Source organism: Schistocerca gregaria, chromosome 3 (genome assembly GCF_023897955.1).
Source record: "Schistocerca gregaria isolate iqSchGreg1 chromosome 3, iqSchGreg1.2, whole genome shotgun sequence".
NCBI classification, from domain to species: Eukaryota; Metazoa; Arthropoda; class Insecta; order Orthoptera; family Acrididae; genus Schistocerca; species Schistocerca gregaria.
In genome coordinates, this window is record NC_064922.1 from 822,115,639 (window position 1) to 822,134,258 (window position 18,620).

General features: G+C 41.7%; 1 protein-coding gene across 1 annotated transcript in view; it reads left to right on the forward strand.

Moving 5' to 3' along the window:
- Positions 1-11,090, forward strand: part of LOC126355612 (netrin-1-like) — a 488,826-nt gene extending 477,736 nt beyond the window's left edge. Inside the window, exon 3 of the mRNA XM_050005974.1 lies at positions 10,963-11,090. Within this exon, the coding sequence (XP_049861931.1) occupies positions 10,963-11,090 (128 nt within the window). The remainder of the gene's footprint in view (positions 1-10,962) is intronic.
- The last annotated feature ends 7,530 nt before the right edge of the window (positions 11,091-18,620 follow it).

The window sequence follows — 18,620 nt, forward strand, 5'->3', positions numbered from 1 at the left end:
GCGACTTAACTTCTGAGGTCATCAGTCGCCTAGAACTTAGAACTAATTAAACCTAACTAACCTAAGGACATCACACACATCCATGCCCGAGGCAGGATTCGAACCTGTGACCGTAGCGGTTGCTCGGTTCTAGACTGCAGCGCCTTGAACCGCACGACCACTCCAGCCGGCGAGGTGACAGGTTTTTTTACTTTATCCTCAGGCCACGCAACTAGTATCATAACTGGTTTCGAAATATAACGAAGGCATCATCACGTGATCCGCTTAGAAAGAAAGAAAAAAAAAAAGGATCGTAAAATATTTTGTGGATATAATGCCCGACACCTTAAATGTTTAAAGAATGTCGTGCTCGAACCGTCAAGAGCTGCCTACTATTCTTCTGTATTCACATCGACTTTTAATTTTCAGATCATCATGAGGGTGCGATTTCCTGAGAACGAGAGAACTTCAATAAACATTTAATATTCTAAGACTTGTTGTGTAGATATAATGCAACAGAACATTAAAGAACGGAGTCTATAAAAACGATCGCCGAACATCATGCGCAATGACAGCCTCAATAGAAAGAAACGAAAAAAATGCTAGTGATGTCGACATTTGATAACACTGCGAGAACAGTCTGCGGTTACTCGTTTGTAGCTCGGCTCCAGGTCAGAGAGTCATAAATCACTGTCGAGTAAAAAAAGAAAAAAAAAGTTTTTCTGTACCTTTCCGTAAGCAGCTTTCGACAGCAACACGAAAAAATACTTAGCCAATAAAGTGATTTTCTGCTTTTAAATCAGTCACAACCAGTGTGAAAGGTGGAATTTATTTTTTCTTTTAATTGTTCGGTAATAAAGAAGAAAGACGACAACAAAGGAAAACAGTGCGCTGTCACAAGTTAATAATAACTTTATCGACTAACTTTATCCTTCTGTTTGGTAACTATTTAATATTCATTTCTGAAATAATGTCTGCAAGAGAATGACAGAATGTAGTTACAGAAGAATTTTCATTCTACATTAACAATCAACCAATATATATATATATATATATATATATATATATATATATATATATATATATATATATATGTTTTTTATAACTGTTTACTTTCTTTGACAATACAGATTGAAGGTCCACTGAAAATGTTAGTCTTCGGAACTCCACTTATTCTTCCAAGTTTATCTTTATTTCGTTGACTTTTAGCTACTGTGCTGCCATCTGTCGGTCTCTGATCACACATTGCCTTCACACCTTCCATTAGAAGTTACCATTTTTGCCGACTCGAGGCGACACAAACGTTCTTTTCCGTATTGCTTGACCGGTTCCAATCACGTGAGTGACCGTGATCATACACTAATCTTCTATAGAGAACTATAGCTTGTTAGCACAAGAAAATGTAAGGAGAAAAAAAGTAGATGAAACGAATTCGAGCGAAATGTACTATACCCTCACGAGGTATTCTGTGTGTCAATGGAGAGAACAAATGAAACATATTTCATATTTGTCAACGCTATCGTAATACTGTGTGACATACTCGCTTTAAGGTTTTATGTTGCCATGTAAGCTGTTAAAATGACTTTTAGTGAGTATGTGACATCGTATTACGAGAGTTTTAGTGACCATGTACATCAAATAGCGTTGTATTGACAGTTAAATAAGAAATAAATTCCATGTGTTCGCTCCGTTAATGTGCAGGATACATGATAATGATCTGAATATTGAAACTAGTTGAAAATAACGGAGTTTTTATTATCAGTTCTTGGTTGTTGAACTACGATGTTTAATTTTGAATAGTAAAATACTAAAAAACTTAATTGACTAGTTAATTCTCATTCCACTTCATGTTGCACCGGGCCGTTACTTCAGGTTATGTTCGAGTTGGTACTGTTTCAAGTTATTTATCGCCATTGGCGTAATCGCAAGGTGATGAGTCTTCGCACTGATATTCGCGCAGTGTTGTTGTTGTGGTCTTCACTCCAAAGTTTGATGTAGCTCTCCATACTACTCCACCCTGTACAAGCCTCTTAATCTGCAGATAGCTAGCGCTCCCTCTTCATGCCACAAGTGGCCCACCGGGAGCATCTGACCGCCATGTCATCCTCAACTGAGGATGCTGATATGAGGGGCATGTGGTCAGCACACCGCTCTCCCGGTCGTTATGATGGTTTTCTTTGACCGGAGCCGCTACTATTCGGTCGAGTAGCTCCTCAGTTGGCCTCACGAGGCTGAGTGCACCCCGGAAAATAGCAACAGTGCATGGAGGCCCGGATGATCACCCATCCATGATCTGACGGGAACCGGTGCATCCACTGCGGCAAGGCCGTTGCCAATCTCCAAATAACTACTGCAACCTAATCCTTCTGACTCTGCTCACGGTATTTAGCTCTTGGTCTCCATTTAAGATTTTTACCCGACACACTTCCCTGGAATACTAAACTGGTGATACATTGATGTCGCAGAATGTGTTCCATGAACCGATCCCTTCTATTTGTCAGGTTTTGCCACATATTCCTTCCTTCCCAATTCTATTAAGTTTCTCCTGAGTAGTAACGTGACCTACCCATTTAGTTTTCGTAATTCTCCTGTAGCACCAATACTTTTTATTTGTTTACTCCTAGCGTCACCTATTATTCCAAGCATGAACCATCGATTCTCCACACGTCTTACATGTCTGACCTACAGTTGCTTAGAGTCGATAGTTTTCTGCATACTGTGTGAATCACAGAATCGGGAACTTTGAAAGCTGATGTTGGGAGTTATGTAGATATTCAATAAGTGTGTGTGTGTGTGTGTGTGTGTGTGTGTGTGTGTGTGTGTGTGTGTGTGTGTGTGTGTGTGTGTGTGTGTGTGTGGAGGGAGGGAGGGAGGGAGGGAGGGAGGGAGGGAGGGCACCTATTTGTCGAGAGTGCTGTAGAGCGGAGCGAAACATATGGTGGTCGTGAGTGCATACTACCAACGTGGTGACTGTGTGACAGCAACACACTACAAGATTCCGCCCCACTGTTAATTTCCTTCTTCACACTCATTCAAATCGTAGGTCCATAGCTTTGAAGAGATTGTTTTAGCTTTGGAAAAAAAGAGAGTAATGGGGTGCATTGCCTGTGCATACCACAACAAACACGATGCTGCGCGAGCAACAACTGCGAGGAGTCAATCATTTTGTTCCGGCGTAACAAGGAGTGACGGACAAAGACGATAAACGCAAGAGCAGAGAAGGCTGTAATGAAATGAGCGTTTGGCGTCATTGGCCGGGAGGCCACTTGCGGGGGCAGGTCCGGCCGCCTTGGTGCAGGTCTTACTACATTCGACGCCACATTGGGCGACCTGCACGCCGGATGGGGATGAAATGATGATGACAACACGACACCCAGTCCCTGAACGGAGAAACTCCCCGACCCAGCCGGCAATCGAACCTGGGCCCATAACACGGCAATCCGTCACGCTGACCACTCAACTATCAGGGTGAACAGAGAAGGCTGTGAGACGTCAGCCAATATCTCGCTGAGTAGGACCGCACCACGACAGGAGCGGCCCCTACAACAGGAGAATATAAGCGCCGCTCCTGCAAGCTCCGGCCGCACAGGAGGAGACCGGCACTAGCAGACCCGGGCAGTAGAAGACGCACACTAGTAGAGCCGTCGTCTTAACTGTTATACTGATACAATTCCCTTACATTACTTGCTTATGTGGACATCGTCTATAGCGAAGGACATTGATTGTTTGCGTGTCGCCCATCGCTTGCGGAAATTCGTAGCAAAGTTAAGTATTATCAACCTAATTTATTGTAATAAAAACCATTAATGTGATTTACTTGAATTGTTGTATAGATATCCAAGAAAGCAACATCCTTTAGCAACCTATAAGAGACGAGTGGGCAGGACCCCACACACTCGGTTGAAAAAATAACTTCTTCATTGAGGCTCTACGTCGGAGCATGGAAAGAACCGTCCACAGTCTTCAGTTTCATCTTTCAAGCTTCAGATTGTTCAAGAACTGAAATCTAATAATTCTGTATTACACAGTTCTGTGAAAACCTGTTGGATAAAATCAATAAGGATGATAAGTTCACTGAACATTTTTTAATGTCAGATTACGCCCATTTTCACTTTAGTGGATACATAAAAGAGCAGAATACGGCAATTCTGCACACGAGAAAATCTTACTGCACTTCACCTGTGTCTGTTACACAGTGCTAAAGTTACTGTATGGTGCGCAGTTGCCTGTCATGGGGGTGATACGCCCTTACTTCTTTGAAGATGGAGGAGCTCCGCTGTCAGTGTGGCGTCTCAGTGTTATGTCAGAATGACAGAGATATTTTTGTCTCCAAGACTCCATTTTCTTCCAGATCTTGACATTAAGTACAGAGTGTTTCATGAAGATGGAGCCACCTAACACGTGGTCAGATTGTCTGTGGCTACAGCAAAACTTGTGTTTGGGGATCGCATAATTTCAAGGAATGTTGACAGATTTCTCAAACTGTGACTACGTGCTATGGTGACATCGGAAGAGCGTTGTGTACAAGACGAGACCAACAAACCTAGCGCAGCTCAGGACTCAAAGTGAAGATAACATCATCAACAACCCGGAGGACACATTGCGCCACACCATGCAAAATCTTCAGTATCGGCTTACTGAATGTATGCAGAAAAAGGGACAGCACTCACATACCATAATTTTTAAACAGTGATCCCTAATGTAATTTCTGTTCGTGTAGAAAACACATCTCAGTATCAAATAAAGTTATCGTAAGTATCTTTAATTTTTTTTCTACTTATTTCAAATTTTTCCGTTTCTCTGCACCGACCTCTAGAACAGCATCATCCACTGACAATCTTACGGAGCTTTCGGCGTTGTCTACTAAATCATTTCTACACGGTGTAACTACATTCTCTCTACAGATTTTAAGAAGCGATTCCTTACCCTAAAACAAGAAATAAATGTATTTTTTTAACATGGACTCCACAATGCATATCTTATGAGCTGTGAGCACTGGTTCAATAGAAGAGATGTTTCACAGTAGCGCAGATGAACAAGTACCTAAAGGTATGCATTTTACAATCCACGTTTATTGGACATTTTTCCAGTGTTGTGGTCAATATTCAGAGCAAAGAGTTTGCAGTAAAGGAGACTCATTTTACAGTATCGAGGATGAACAAGTGCTCACAGCTGTTAAAGTTTGAGCCTACGTTTACTAGAATTTTTTCTTGTTTTGGTGTAAGGAACCTGTCCTCAAGTCTGCAAAGGTAATTTTGTTACACCCTGTACACATCGCGAACAGTAACGACGTGTTTCATTTCATTTCATTTATGACCTCATTTTCCGCAGTTACTTTTCAAACTGTCCAGTTAGCCCCGTTAAGAATCATGTGTTGAGTTATATGTGCAAGGTAATTCTGAATACAGTCACAAAGCTTGTGGCATATTCAGTTATTCGTACTTTGTTCAATACGCGGCAGTGTGGAACAGAACTGAATGTTTTCAGGTAGTCGAGAACATGGCTACAACGTGTCAATTTTTTCACACGACCTTCTGGGTCTCACCGGTCAACAGATCGAGCTGACTTCCTCAAGATGTGAAATCAACCTTTCCACGATGATTACTGTATCCTGCGATCGCTGTCGGCACAGTTGAATGGAGCGTGTCACGTATACCGGAGGCACGGCGTCTCGCCCACACACACCTTTTATTAGGCCTGTACAGAGACCCTCTTCGTTATTAATTCAAACATTTTAATTGAACCGATATGCTAAGTAAGGCGGGTAGTGATGGCCGGCGATGTAAGCAGCGAGTGGGTACACGGCCCGAGCCTGATGAGAGGCCTTAATTAAGACGTGAACAGAAGAAAGCGTTCCGTTCGGAGAAGGCATGGGGAATAAATCTGGGCTCGGCAGCGCGCATTAGCCGCGCCTTGTGAAAGCCACGCGGTCGCAGCCTCACTCCACTCCCTAAACACCGTGTACTCATTTACTGACCCTCCCTCTTCCTCTTCCTCTGGCTGATCCGACATTCGGCAGACCAAAGTCAGCAGGCGGGCAAGGTCTCAATGAACTAACCATCATGGGAACTTGTGGAAGTCCGTCCATTCTGGTGGACGTGGGACAGTGGCTGATGACGTAAATAAAGATAACTAACCATCCCAGCCGTGTCGTCAAAGAAATTTAATTCAAACAGCTAGTTTCGGCGCAACCAGCTGTCAGAAAAGCACGCAAGCTGTGTGCATACCATCCTACCATGTTATTGTTCTTTGCTTTGTTATCGGTAGTATTTGATGGCATCTGGGGTAACTACTCATTTTAGTGTGTGTGTGTGTGTGTGTGTGTGTGTGTGTGTGTTTATTTTACATCAGTAGCAATTATTTATTGGTTGTGTGTGTGTTCGGTCGTTTATTAGTTGCTTCCTGTGCTATAAATTCTTTTGCACTGCTGTGAGATATTTCTTGATATTATGTATTTCGACAAACTTTATGTCCTATCCTATATTTATGTGGCAATGACTATGCGGTTTTAAGCGCTCGACAAAATATTGCGTACGTCCATTACATGATATTTCTTTATACCTCGTTTTATAATTTCGGCTATTGATGTTAGTGAGAGAGCTGTAAAGCTACGATGAATAAACTGTCAAAACCGCCAAACTTTTTAAAAAGCCAGTGTAATCTTATAGTTTATGAACGGAATTTGGAGCCAAGTTAACTATGAAACATGCTTTTTGGAACCAGTTCAACCGAAACTTGAACACATTTACAATCAAAACTAATCTGCCTTCGGTATCGCGGTTTAAATCTATTGCACCTCGCCCTTAGACATATAAGTACGCTTTACTCCAATGCTTCAACCGTGATAGAACATAAACAAACTTTCCATGTAAGCTGCAAAATAAAGATAACCTTTGCTCTGTGCTTCAAAATAACTTGAAGGGTGCCGGTAAAGACGTAATATAGTTCATGTTCGACGTTAAAGTCCATTGCAACTGTAAGGTGTCAGGCAAATCCAACACCTTCCATGAAAACCCTGACATGATAAGCAAATCCAGTAGTATGCCACATAGTTCCGAATAAAACGTGACATTAAATTAACCAAAGTAATACGAGTAACTAGTGAGCAAATGGAATACCACAGACTAACACAAGAATGCCTAAATGCATGTCATACCTTCCCACCGTGAGACAGACGCAGTTCCGAGGGGAGAAACGAGAACTGAAGCCGAGAGCAGAACCCTGTTAAGCTGGAAGGCCCTACGATAAGGGACGGACACCAACGTCTCCAGCTAACCGCTAGGACCACCCCAGCCGCAAGTTTAAGCGTGAGACTTTTTCGCGTCTCTGTTGCGTCAGGACCAACCCCCAGCCCATGTTAAAAGATAGAGCCCTCCAGAAGAACAGTATAGATCTTACGATAACACTAAAAGGACCACACCAGCTGCAAGTTCTAGCGTGAGACTCTTTCGCGTCTCTGTTATGTTGCAAACCTTAAAAAACAATGCCCCACACGAAAAGTATAACGTTTCTCATTGGATAGACAATTTTTGTAGACGGAACTTACGGTTAACATTGAGACCCTGATTGGTCAGATGAAAACACAGCCAGATACTTTTTTTTAAACCAACTTCGGTAAATTGTAGTAAGGAGAAGTTAGTACGAGAGTTGGTTCCGAGACGGCGAAGTGAGCGGAGCTGTGCTGCCCGCGGCCCCCTGACGAACACCGACAAGGTAATGAATGCACGCGATGCTGCATAACAGCGCGTAAAGCTTCGCTCAGAACTGCAGAAGTCTCATCTGTTACACCCCCTTTTTGCATAATACTAGTGTCGATCGTCAATTAAACCTCATGGTGTTCACATTTGCCACTTGAAGTAAAAATCTGAAACGCTATGATTTTTCTGTTATATAGTTATTGAGAAGCCACATCAGCCACTGTAATTTACAAAAAGTTAGATAAGTAATTAAAGATAACTGAGGGTCACTGTAGGCCATTTTGATAATTTTTCTCTTTTGTGAAACTTAATTTAAACCTAGATTATAGATGTGTTATGGCATAGGTCATCCTTCGATCCATTGTAGAACTTGGAAACCCATTCAGGGAATACTCGTTCACATTTTTGTTGAACGCAGTTGGTTTTTACCATCCTGTATTAAAACATTTCCTTGTATTAGTAGTGCAATTTATAAACAATGTTTTGAGAGTAGAATAAAATTTCCAATGGTAATCTTAACTGCTTTTTCGACGTTATTTTACAAGCTAACTAAAAATAGGAAAGCCTTGAACGCCTTCCACTAAATATAGTTAGTATTATGATCCTTTTACAGGGAGTGCAGTGGAGCAGAAGCTGAAATAATTAAGTATTTGGTTATATCATCGCTAGTCTCACTGAACTCTTCTGAATTCTACATGTCATGTGTGCTCTGACGTCTCCTTACCAGCAACAGGTCCTATGTTCAAACTAGTCAATTCCCTAAAAAACACGCTCAGAGCGTCGTTGCGCGAAAGTGGTAGGGAGACACGATATAGAACAGACAGACACCACGCAGAATGTTAGACAACTTTTAGTCGTAGTTGATTTATATTTCTTTTTTTATTTCTTTTTTTCTTTTGCTCTGTTCAGAATTCTAGACTCAACTTTCCGAACAGTTTTCATTTCTTCAGATTGAGAACATTGCGTTATACACAAAATCACATCGAAAGCTGGTAACTCTTTTATCTGTTACTTACACTATCGAGGTCTTCGTAACCAAAATATTAGTACGGAAGAACCCGGGTTCGTTTCTGGGTATCATCTCGGATTTTTCTGAGAAAGGTAGGTCTGAAAAGGGTCAGCTCAAGCTTGTGAGGAGCAGCTTGAGTAAAGAAGCAGTGGCATCAGCAGGACTCATCTACTGGCAATAACAGCTGGAGGGATTGGCGACGTGCTCACCACATGCCCCACGAACGTAGATAGCTCCTCGTACTGCCTTGTAGGTGAAACAGCCTTCCAGCCTAACGAGTTGTGTGTATTTTTTACGTATATCTCCAATTAGGTTAGGCTGTTTCTCTACGCGATATATCGAGAAATCTTACTACCCAGGATTTAATTATTTCCAAATTTCATACCACGTTGTTCTCACTTCGAGCATCATTCTGCGCTGACACAGTGCCTTACCTTTCGCAAAAAAATAAAAAATGAAGTTCCGCCGACGACGCTATCATTCGACGGAGCATAGCTCGGATTGGACAGAAATGGGTAACAAAATCATCGGTGTGTTTTAAGACGGAACGATGAGGCATTTGTTTTAAACGATTTATGGAGTCAAAGTAAAATCTAAATTTGAATATCTGGATGTAGATTTTAAATCCATTCCTCCAGATTGCGAACATTTTATTTTAGGAATTTGCATTTTATGTAGGAAATATATTGCTTCGCTTCATATGAGATGACTGACAACATCTTAACAGGCGATAAAACAAACGAAATGTCTATTTATACGTTTGTTGTGCTTGACATTTGACTCTTCAGATTTATGGAGATTTTTCTACGAGAAATTGTCAAACTGAGTAAAATAGCGTCATGCGCACGTGTTTTTATTTCTGCATCGTTAGCAGTATTGTTCTCATTCCAACAATATGAAATGACACAAAAAAAAACACAAAGCCGCGCTATGACTCACGAGAGATACTGTCTATAAATAATACCTGCAAGACAAGTTTCAGTAGTCACTCTTCTTTGGAGTTAAAAAGTGGGTAATAATTTGCTATATTTTTCGTACAATCGAGCTAAATGGCTGAAAAAAAAAGAGAAAAACCCTTACTTAAAAGGAACATCAGCAGAAATAACGCAGTTCGTGCACATAATTTGTGATGTATAAGCTGGAAGGCAGAAACATTTTAATTATCTATGCGTTCCTGTTCTATAATCATAAAAATTTCGTGCGCTTCGACGAATGTGTGCAGATAACAGATAAAGTTTTAGAACTGCACAACAAAGGTATAAATACATGTTAACAACAAATAAAGCACTTAGTACACGGACCTGCATGCAGAAGTGTTACATTTAATTCTAATAATGGGCCAGCTTCCGTGAACACCAGTGTTTGAAAAACATTGAATGAAAAGCTGTTCTGCTCCGGAACTAGTGTCTTTGCTACAGAAGCTAAAATCATTTACTTTCTAATCGTGCCTTGTATGGAGAAAATCTCTCAAATGACTGTTGACGTTTAATATAACAATTCCAAACAGATTGCAATTACTGCAAAGCAGTATACCCTAATGTTTCAAAAGAAGAGAAAATGTTCCTAATGTAATTTCCACTTACCGTTCGATGTTCGACGATCTTCTGTAAATGTTTTACTCTGCAAAAATCGGCAGATAATCATTTCTGAATTCACGGAGTCGCATAAAGTGTTTCTTTTGTAAAATAAAAATACACTGCGAACGTTATACGAATTCCGAACATTGTCATCAGGTAGACCAAAGATCTTCATTGCAATAGAGCAACTAAATATCTTTCTGACAAAGAACGTTGTTCGTCCACTTTATGTAGTATGGTAGTGAATTAATCATTAAGTACACAACAATGTTATCCTTTTTGAAAATATTGTCTGAGCAGTTTTCAACAATCACTGGTCTTTTCTAGCGGGTCTTATAAATGAAGGGAAAAAATCACTACGATTCTGAGTCACAGTACTGAAAACCCATTTGTATTTTCCACTGATAGTAAAAAAAAAAAAAAACCCACCTCTGATGCTTAACGAATTATGGTCAATAATTACTATAGTACGCTTCGGTAAATCAGTTTAGTGTGTTTCCAGGTGCTTATTTACTAAGTAATATGATCGCCGTCTTTCAATTAAAATTCTCTCTCTCTTTCAGCCGGAACTTGTGCTAAAGTCATTTATTTGAAAGGAGACGTGTTGCTGATTTATTAGTATACTATGTTTATAACAAACGTACCGAAATCCACTGATCCCTTAGCTGCAGTTGCTAATATATCATTTTCTTTTTCACAGGTAAGCTGCCTTCCTTCATCATCCCTCTATGCATTGCCATCCAGCATGCCACGAGGAAAAAGGTAGTACCAGTTATACGCCAACTTAATTTTAGAATATTCTTTGTCAGATTATGTATTTTTTTTTGATAATTATTAACACAAAAGCTTACATTTGTTGCAGATGCTTGTGAATGTTATTTTAGTATTTCAATTATGTATGTATTCAGTGAAACACATTAATGATTATCATAGCGCGGAATACGAGGCCAATTGAATTAGTTTGCTGACAATATTTGCTTTTTAAAAAGCCTAGATATTCGGCTCGCGGAATACGTAAGAAAATACAGACCTGAACCCAGTCAAAGGCGTGATCCGTTGCCTTTGGTGAAGATGTGAGTTGTACTATGATGTGGTGGTACTGACAAAGCAACACTACATAACTTTAAAATTCTCCTGAAGAAAAAAGTTCACCACTCATTTTGAGAACATCAGTGGTTTACTACAAGCTCACTTCCGTAACGATGCACACTACGCCAAAGGGTTTCCTTTGTTAAGTGTACATGTGTCTTAAGTTAGACCACATTATCACGTTTAAAACAACGCCCCAGTTTGTTTCTTTTATGCATAGCGCTTGTTAATCGCTGCTACACGGATCGTGCGTTGTAAATGTGACAATGCACTGTTAAATATCTCAATGTACATACATATATGTATTGTGTCACAAATGGATCACGTATGTATTATTTCAAGATTCTGAATGAAGCTTCAATATCGCCAATCTTCGTGTTCGAACGGTATCGCATTTATGTTCTTTGTGTTTGGAACAGATTTTCCACCACACTTGTTTTATATTAGAACCAGTTTTCTAGTTTCATTTGCTTTCTATGTCTTTCTCTGATAATGTGTTCTTTCATGCTACTTCCACTTTTCCCAATAACTGATTCTTAACTACCCACATGTTAGCTCCAGCGGTTTTGCTCTCGCTGCTTCTCGCATCCTTGCCACAACAAACAGACAAGCACGTATAGTACAAACTTTTGATCATATATATGTTACTTGCTGCGACAGCAGCCAGCCAAATTGCCAGCAAATTAGTTTGGTTTTTAACGAACGCATTTCGAATTGTTTCATTGGTCTGCATATTTTACAGACGAGGATATGTGTTGCGACAACTATTAAAAGACACTGAAGTTCTCATTTTTAGGTCTGAGACTTATTTTAGTACACGCGAAGTTCCGTCTCATTTGTGGCATTTTCAGCTACAGTTGTAAAATAATGAAGATACTGCATTTCATACCAGCTTATTATTTTCCTACCTAGCGAGGTGGTTCAGTATTTAGCAAACTGGACTCGCATTCGATAGGATGACGGTTCAAACCCGCGCCTGGCCAAGCAGATTTAGGTTTTCCGTGATTTCCCTAAATCCTTTGAAAGGGTATGGCTGATTTCCTTCCCCATCCTTGACACAATCCGAGCTTGTGCTCCGTCTCTAATGATCTAGATATCGACGATACGTTAAACTCATCTTCTTATTATTATTTTCGATCTTCATAAACTGGTTTTATTCAGTTTAGCGACAAAAATGTCATCGCATTATTTTACATATAATCAGTGTATCTCTTCATAAGGTACTGCTTTGCACCAATTGTTACCTGCTTCCAAAAAGGAAATATTTATCTTTTACAAGGTTACAGCGTGGCCATAACGAAGCGTATCAGGTATCTAAAGTTACATACATCTCAAATTCCTTATAAAACACTGGTAATAGTTCTTTCTTTTATTCGTGACAGAGCGAGGTGTCGGAGTGGTTAGCACACTGGACTCGCATTCGGGAGGACGACGGTTCAATCCCACGTCCGGCCATCCTGATTTAGGTTCTCCTTGATTTCCCTAAATCGAAAAAATGGCTCTGAGCACTATGGGACTTAACATCTGCGGTCATCAGTCCCCTAGAACTTAGAACTACTTAAACCTAACTAACCTAAGGACATCACACAATACCCAGCCATCACGAGGCAGAGAAAATACCTGACCCCGCCGGGAATCGAACCAGGGAACCCGGGCGTGGGAAGCGAGAACGCTATCGCACGACCACGAGATGCGGACTCCCTAAATCGCTTCAGGCAAATGGCGGGATGGTTCCTTTTAAAGGTCGCGGCGACTTCCTTCCCCAACTTTCCCTAACTAAATAAGACCGATGACCTCGCTGTTTGGTCTCTTGCATCAAATCAACCCAACCCTTTTATTCGTGGAAGTACAGTGGATGTACATTTCCGTCTTTCTTTTGTGTGGAATAGTGTGCTTATATTCTTTTGGTTTCAACAGTGTAAGCTGTAATCATTTGCATGAGCATTGTCGATAATCTGTTGTTCTGGTGTCGGACCAGCCATTGAGAGGGAAACGTTTCGTACAATTCTATGGAAAGTAAGCTGATTCTTGTGGCATATATGGAGCTCAACAACGGCCAGCAGCACTCGGAGCGCTGGTGTCGCCGTAGCTGACAACAGTGTGCATGGTGACAACGTGTTGTTTCTAGGCCACGATGCCCTGCGCTGGTGTCGCCGTAGCTGGCAACAGTGTGCATGGTGACAACGTGTTGTTTCTAGGCCACGATGCCTTGCCACCGTTTCTTGGTTCACGTCACGATATGAAAATAAAAATTTCTCGGAATTTTTCAATATTGTCATGGCTTGCAGCACTGTCTTTGACTCCACAAGATTGTGAATATGTCAATTTCTTTAATAATGCTACGTGGGTGTTCAAATTACGCTATTTGTAAGTTATATTTGAGGGACGAGCAACGAACTGAATGCATATCCAGGGAAAACACAGATATCTTCACACTATATATGTAACAGTCTGCTTTTTGAAGAAATTAAATTAAAATTTGGAACGTTTGAAACGTTTTGACATACAGTCAGCTTTATTGCTCAGAATATGTTTTATTTTGATTTATTTAAGCATGCCATAATTAATCATTTAGTATGTTTGGAAAACAAATTTTCGAAATATTTTCTAGCAAAATTTTGTCGTTCTCCATAGAAACGTAACATGTAAAAACATCTCGAGGAGAATATGCAGACCTGCTCTGTGACGCAAGCCACAACCTCGAATTTTTGGCTTCGTGTCAACGCACTGCCGAATGTGGCAGTGTCATCACTTCTGCCATTTGCTACCACATATTAGTCTAAATCTCTTGATTTGGAAACTAATATTTCGGCCGTTTGTATGCACTGTTAATGCTAATTACATCTGCAGCAAAAGATGGGGAGCGCAGAGACAAGCGCCTGTACAAAAGGGACCGGCGACGAAGTAGTTTCAGCCCTGTTCTAGCTTATATAGTGGTTCATGTCAGTCGGTTGTTTAAATATAAGCGCTTTAAGTGTACTGTTTGTGGCCTATCGATTCACTCATTAAGGCCATAAGAATAATCAAGAGGAAAAATTTTAGTGTGCGGTATTCTATGCTTTTGTGACTTTTTTACAGTTATGCTGTAGTGGTAAACGTGTTTGAGATTATCAGCTTAAACAACGATCAAAACAGTTCAGGAGAAAGGAGCACCTGCGGATATTGTTGAAATTGGGTTTTGTAGCCAGATGAGTGGGGAGTAGTATGGAATATTCAAATCGTGAATAAAAGCAATTTGCTTTCAGAAAAAAAAGTGTTGCATTGCTTACTGAACGTCCCACGTGGAATCACTTTGACTTGTGTAGGAGAGTGCAACACGCCAGGCGTAGAAAATAACAAAAATTCTCTTAGTGATTGCTGCACAAAGTTATGTAAAAAAAATGCATTTGGATTGTGTGTTTTATAACCGCGTGCGCCGAAGTCACGCGTTTCCGCTCGGCGGTTGTCCTCTTGCCGCTCCAGCTAAGCTAAAATCCTGTAATATTCGTTAGATGGCAGCACGTTTCGGGTGCGCTCACACAAAAGCGACTGTTAGAGACTGTAATGTACTTATCTGATAGTTGCAAGGTAAAAATGAAACCTATTGCCGTCCTAATAAAACACTCGGGTTGACTGCTGTCATCAGAGTTCGACAGAAATTCAGTCGGTAACTACTTGCCCCGAAGTGGAAGTCGTTAGAGATAGAGCACTAGCTGTTGCAGATGATGCAGCTACCTGTAATGATGTACCTGGAAAAATCTGCACAAATTTCACTAGCGTTGTATGACTACAATGTGAATGACTTACAACGGGAATTACTGAAGTTACACAAGTACTTGGGTGGGACAATTTATGGAGATATGACATACACTGAAGTGCCAAAGAAACACTTATTCGCACGCGTATTCGAATACAGATATATGTAAACAGGCAGCATACGGCGCTGCGGTCGGCAACGACTATATAAGACTAAAAAAAGTACCAGGAACAGTTGTTAGATCGGTTAGTGCTGCTACAATGGCAAGTTATCAAGATTTTAGTAAATTTGAACGTGGTGTTATATTTGGCTCACGAGCGATGGGACTCAGCACCTCCGAGATAGCGGTGAAGTGGGAATTTTCCCGTGCCAGTATTTCACGAGTGTACCGTGAATATCAGGAATCCGGTAAAACATCAAATCTCCGACGACTGAACAGAATTGTTCAGCGTGGCAGAAGTGCAACCTTTCCGCAAATTTCTGCAGATTTCAATGCTGGGCCATCGACAAATGTCAGCGTGCGAGCCGTTCAACAAAACATCATCGATAGGGGCTTTCGGAGCCGAAAGCCCACTCCTGTACCCTTGATGACTGCGCGACACAAAGCTTTACCCCTCGCCTGTACCCGCCAACACCGACACAGGACTATTGATGACTGGAAACGTGTTGCCTGGTCGGACGAGTCTCGTTTGAAAGTGTATCGAGCGGAAGGACGTGTACGGTTATGGAGACAGCCGCATAAATCTACGGACTCTGCATTTCAGCAGGAGACTGTTCAAGCTAGTGGAAGTTCTGTAATGGTGTGCGGCGTGTACAGCTGGAGTGATATGGGACCCCTCATACGTCTACATACGACTCTGACAGGTGACATGTATGTAAGTATCGTGTCTGATCAGTTGCAGCCCTTCATGTCCATAGTGCCTTCCGACGGACTTGGGCAAAACCAGCAGGACAATGCGACCACACGTCCAGAACTGGTACAGAGTGACTACAGGAACACTCTTCTGAGTTTAAACACTTCCCCAGGCCACCATACTCTCCAGAGCATATGTGGGCTTCCTTACAAAGCGCCGTTCAGAAGAAATATCTACCCCCTCGCACTCTTATTGATTTGTGGATAGACCTGCAGGATTCATGGTGTCAGTTCCCTCCAGCAATACTTCAGTCATCAGTCGAGTCCATGCCACGTCGTGTTGCGGCACTTGCGCGTGCTCGCGGGGGCCCTACGTGGTATTAGGCAGGTGTACCAGTTTTTTTGACTCTTCAGTGTAACACATACCACACTGATGTAAAATACGCAACTTCCGTGGTAAAGATGTTAATTAGCTCAACGAAATAAAGCAGTTTGCGCTTTCCAGCTATGACGTCCGCGCTGCACGTGACACACACACACACACACACACACACACACACACACACACACACACACACAGAGCACAGATGCTCAGCCAGGACTCCCGACAACTGTTCTCTGTGCGCTCCACAGCGGCGAGTAATAATACTGCCTCAGGATAGGCAGCTATATTACAGTATGCTTACATGTGCATAATATACACAAGAATCAGTCAAATAAACCCACATAGGTGCAGAAAAAGGAACTACATCTTACGAACTAGCAGCATATTGCACCTGAATACAAGGTCCGCAACTTGTCTTGTAATTGAAACAAATGGTTGAAGCTTCGCCGTAAGTTGCATTCAAAAGTATCTAATTTTTATTTCTTGATGGTGACAAGTTCCACCTGAGTCCATTTTCAAACCATCCATGCTATAACCGCCTTTGCGCACTGGATACACCGGTTCCTGTCAGATTACCGAGGTTAAGCGCTGTGGGGCGTGGCCGGGACTTGGATGGGTGACCATCTGGGCCACCATGCTCTGTTGCCATTTTTCGGGATGTACTCAGCCCCGTGATGCCAATTCAGGAACTACTCCACCGAATAGCATCGGCTCCGGTCAAAGAAAACCATCATAACGACTGGGAGAGCAGTGTGCTGACCACACGCCCCTCCTATCTGCATCCTAAGCTGAGGATGACACGGCGGTCGGATGGTCCCGATGGGTCACTTGTAACCCGAAGACGGAGTGCTCGCTATAAATGCGATAAATAAAGGCGATAGCCCATGTAGACAAACTGCCCCTGGATTAATCAAAGCAGTATTTTATCGACTTAACAGCAGCATGCTATCGCCTGTGTTTGTCACACTTACAGAACGGATGGTCTGAAAACGGACACATGTGTCCGATATTAATAATCATAAAGAAATAAGTGTCTTGAAAGGAGGATATAAGATGAACATCAACAAAAGGAAAACGAGGATAATGAAATGTAGTCGAATTAAGTCGGGTGATGCTGAGGGAATTAGATTAGGAAATGAGACACTTAAAGTAGTAAAGGAGTTTTGCTATTTGGGGAGCAAAATAACTGATGATGGTCGAAGTAGAGAGGATATAAAATGTACACTGACAATGGCAAGGAAAGCGTTTCTGAAGAAGAGAAATTTGTTAACATCCAGTATAGATTTAAGTGTCAGGAAGTCATTTATGAAAGTATTTGTATGGAGTGTAGCCATGTATGGAAGTGAAACATGGACGATAAATAGTTTGGACAAGAAGAGAATAGAAGCTTTCGAAATGTGGTGCTACAGAAGAATGCTGAAGATTAGATGGGTAGATCACATAACTAATGAGGAAGTATTGAATAGGATTGGGGAGAAGAGAAGTTTGTGGCACAACTTGACCAGAAGAAGGGATCGGTTGGTAAGACATGTTCTGAGGCATAAAGGGATCACCAATTTAGTATTGGAGGGCAGCGTGGAGGGTAAAAATCGTAGAGGGAGACCAAGAGATGAATACACTAAGCAGATTCAGAAGGATGTAGGTTGCAGTAGGTACCGGGAGATGAAGAAGCTTGCACAGGATAGAGTAGCATGGAGAGCTGCATCAAACCAGTCTCAGGACTGAAGATAACAACAACAACAACAACAACAACAACAACAAAGAAATAAAAAACAGCTACTTATCAATTCAACTTACGACGAAGCTACAATTATTTGTTTCAACTAAGTAAACCGTTCATTTTTTCAAAAGTAGCCGCCGCATGTTTATCCTATGGTGAGACAAGACGGTCAACGCCTTTATGGAAACAATTTGCCAGTGGCTACGGTACCATGGTTCTACCCAGGCGCACAGCTCTTCGGTCGAAGCAAATCGATGGCCACGTATTCTCAGGGCTCCAAAAAATTTAAATCGCGTGGGGAGAATGTGTTAGGGCTTCTCGGAGAAACGTCGGCACCGTAGTCGAAACTATCTTGGCAACATCTGTGTGGCCATCAACCCACAACAGAACGATGTGGTCCGTCAACCAGCTGCTCATTGACTTCCTGTAACACGGCGCCACAGTTAACGCACGGGGGAACGTGGACGCTTGCAAAAACTGAAGCGCGCCGCAATGTTGATCAGTATCATACTGTCGCAGATTAATGGCCGCCCACATGTTGCCTAGGTTGTTTACAGTGCACTGCAGAGGTTCCG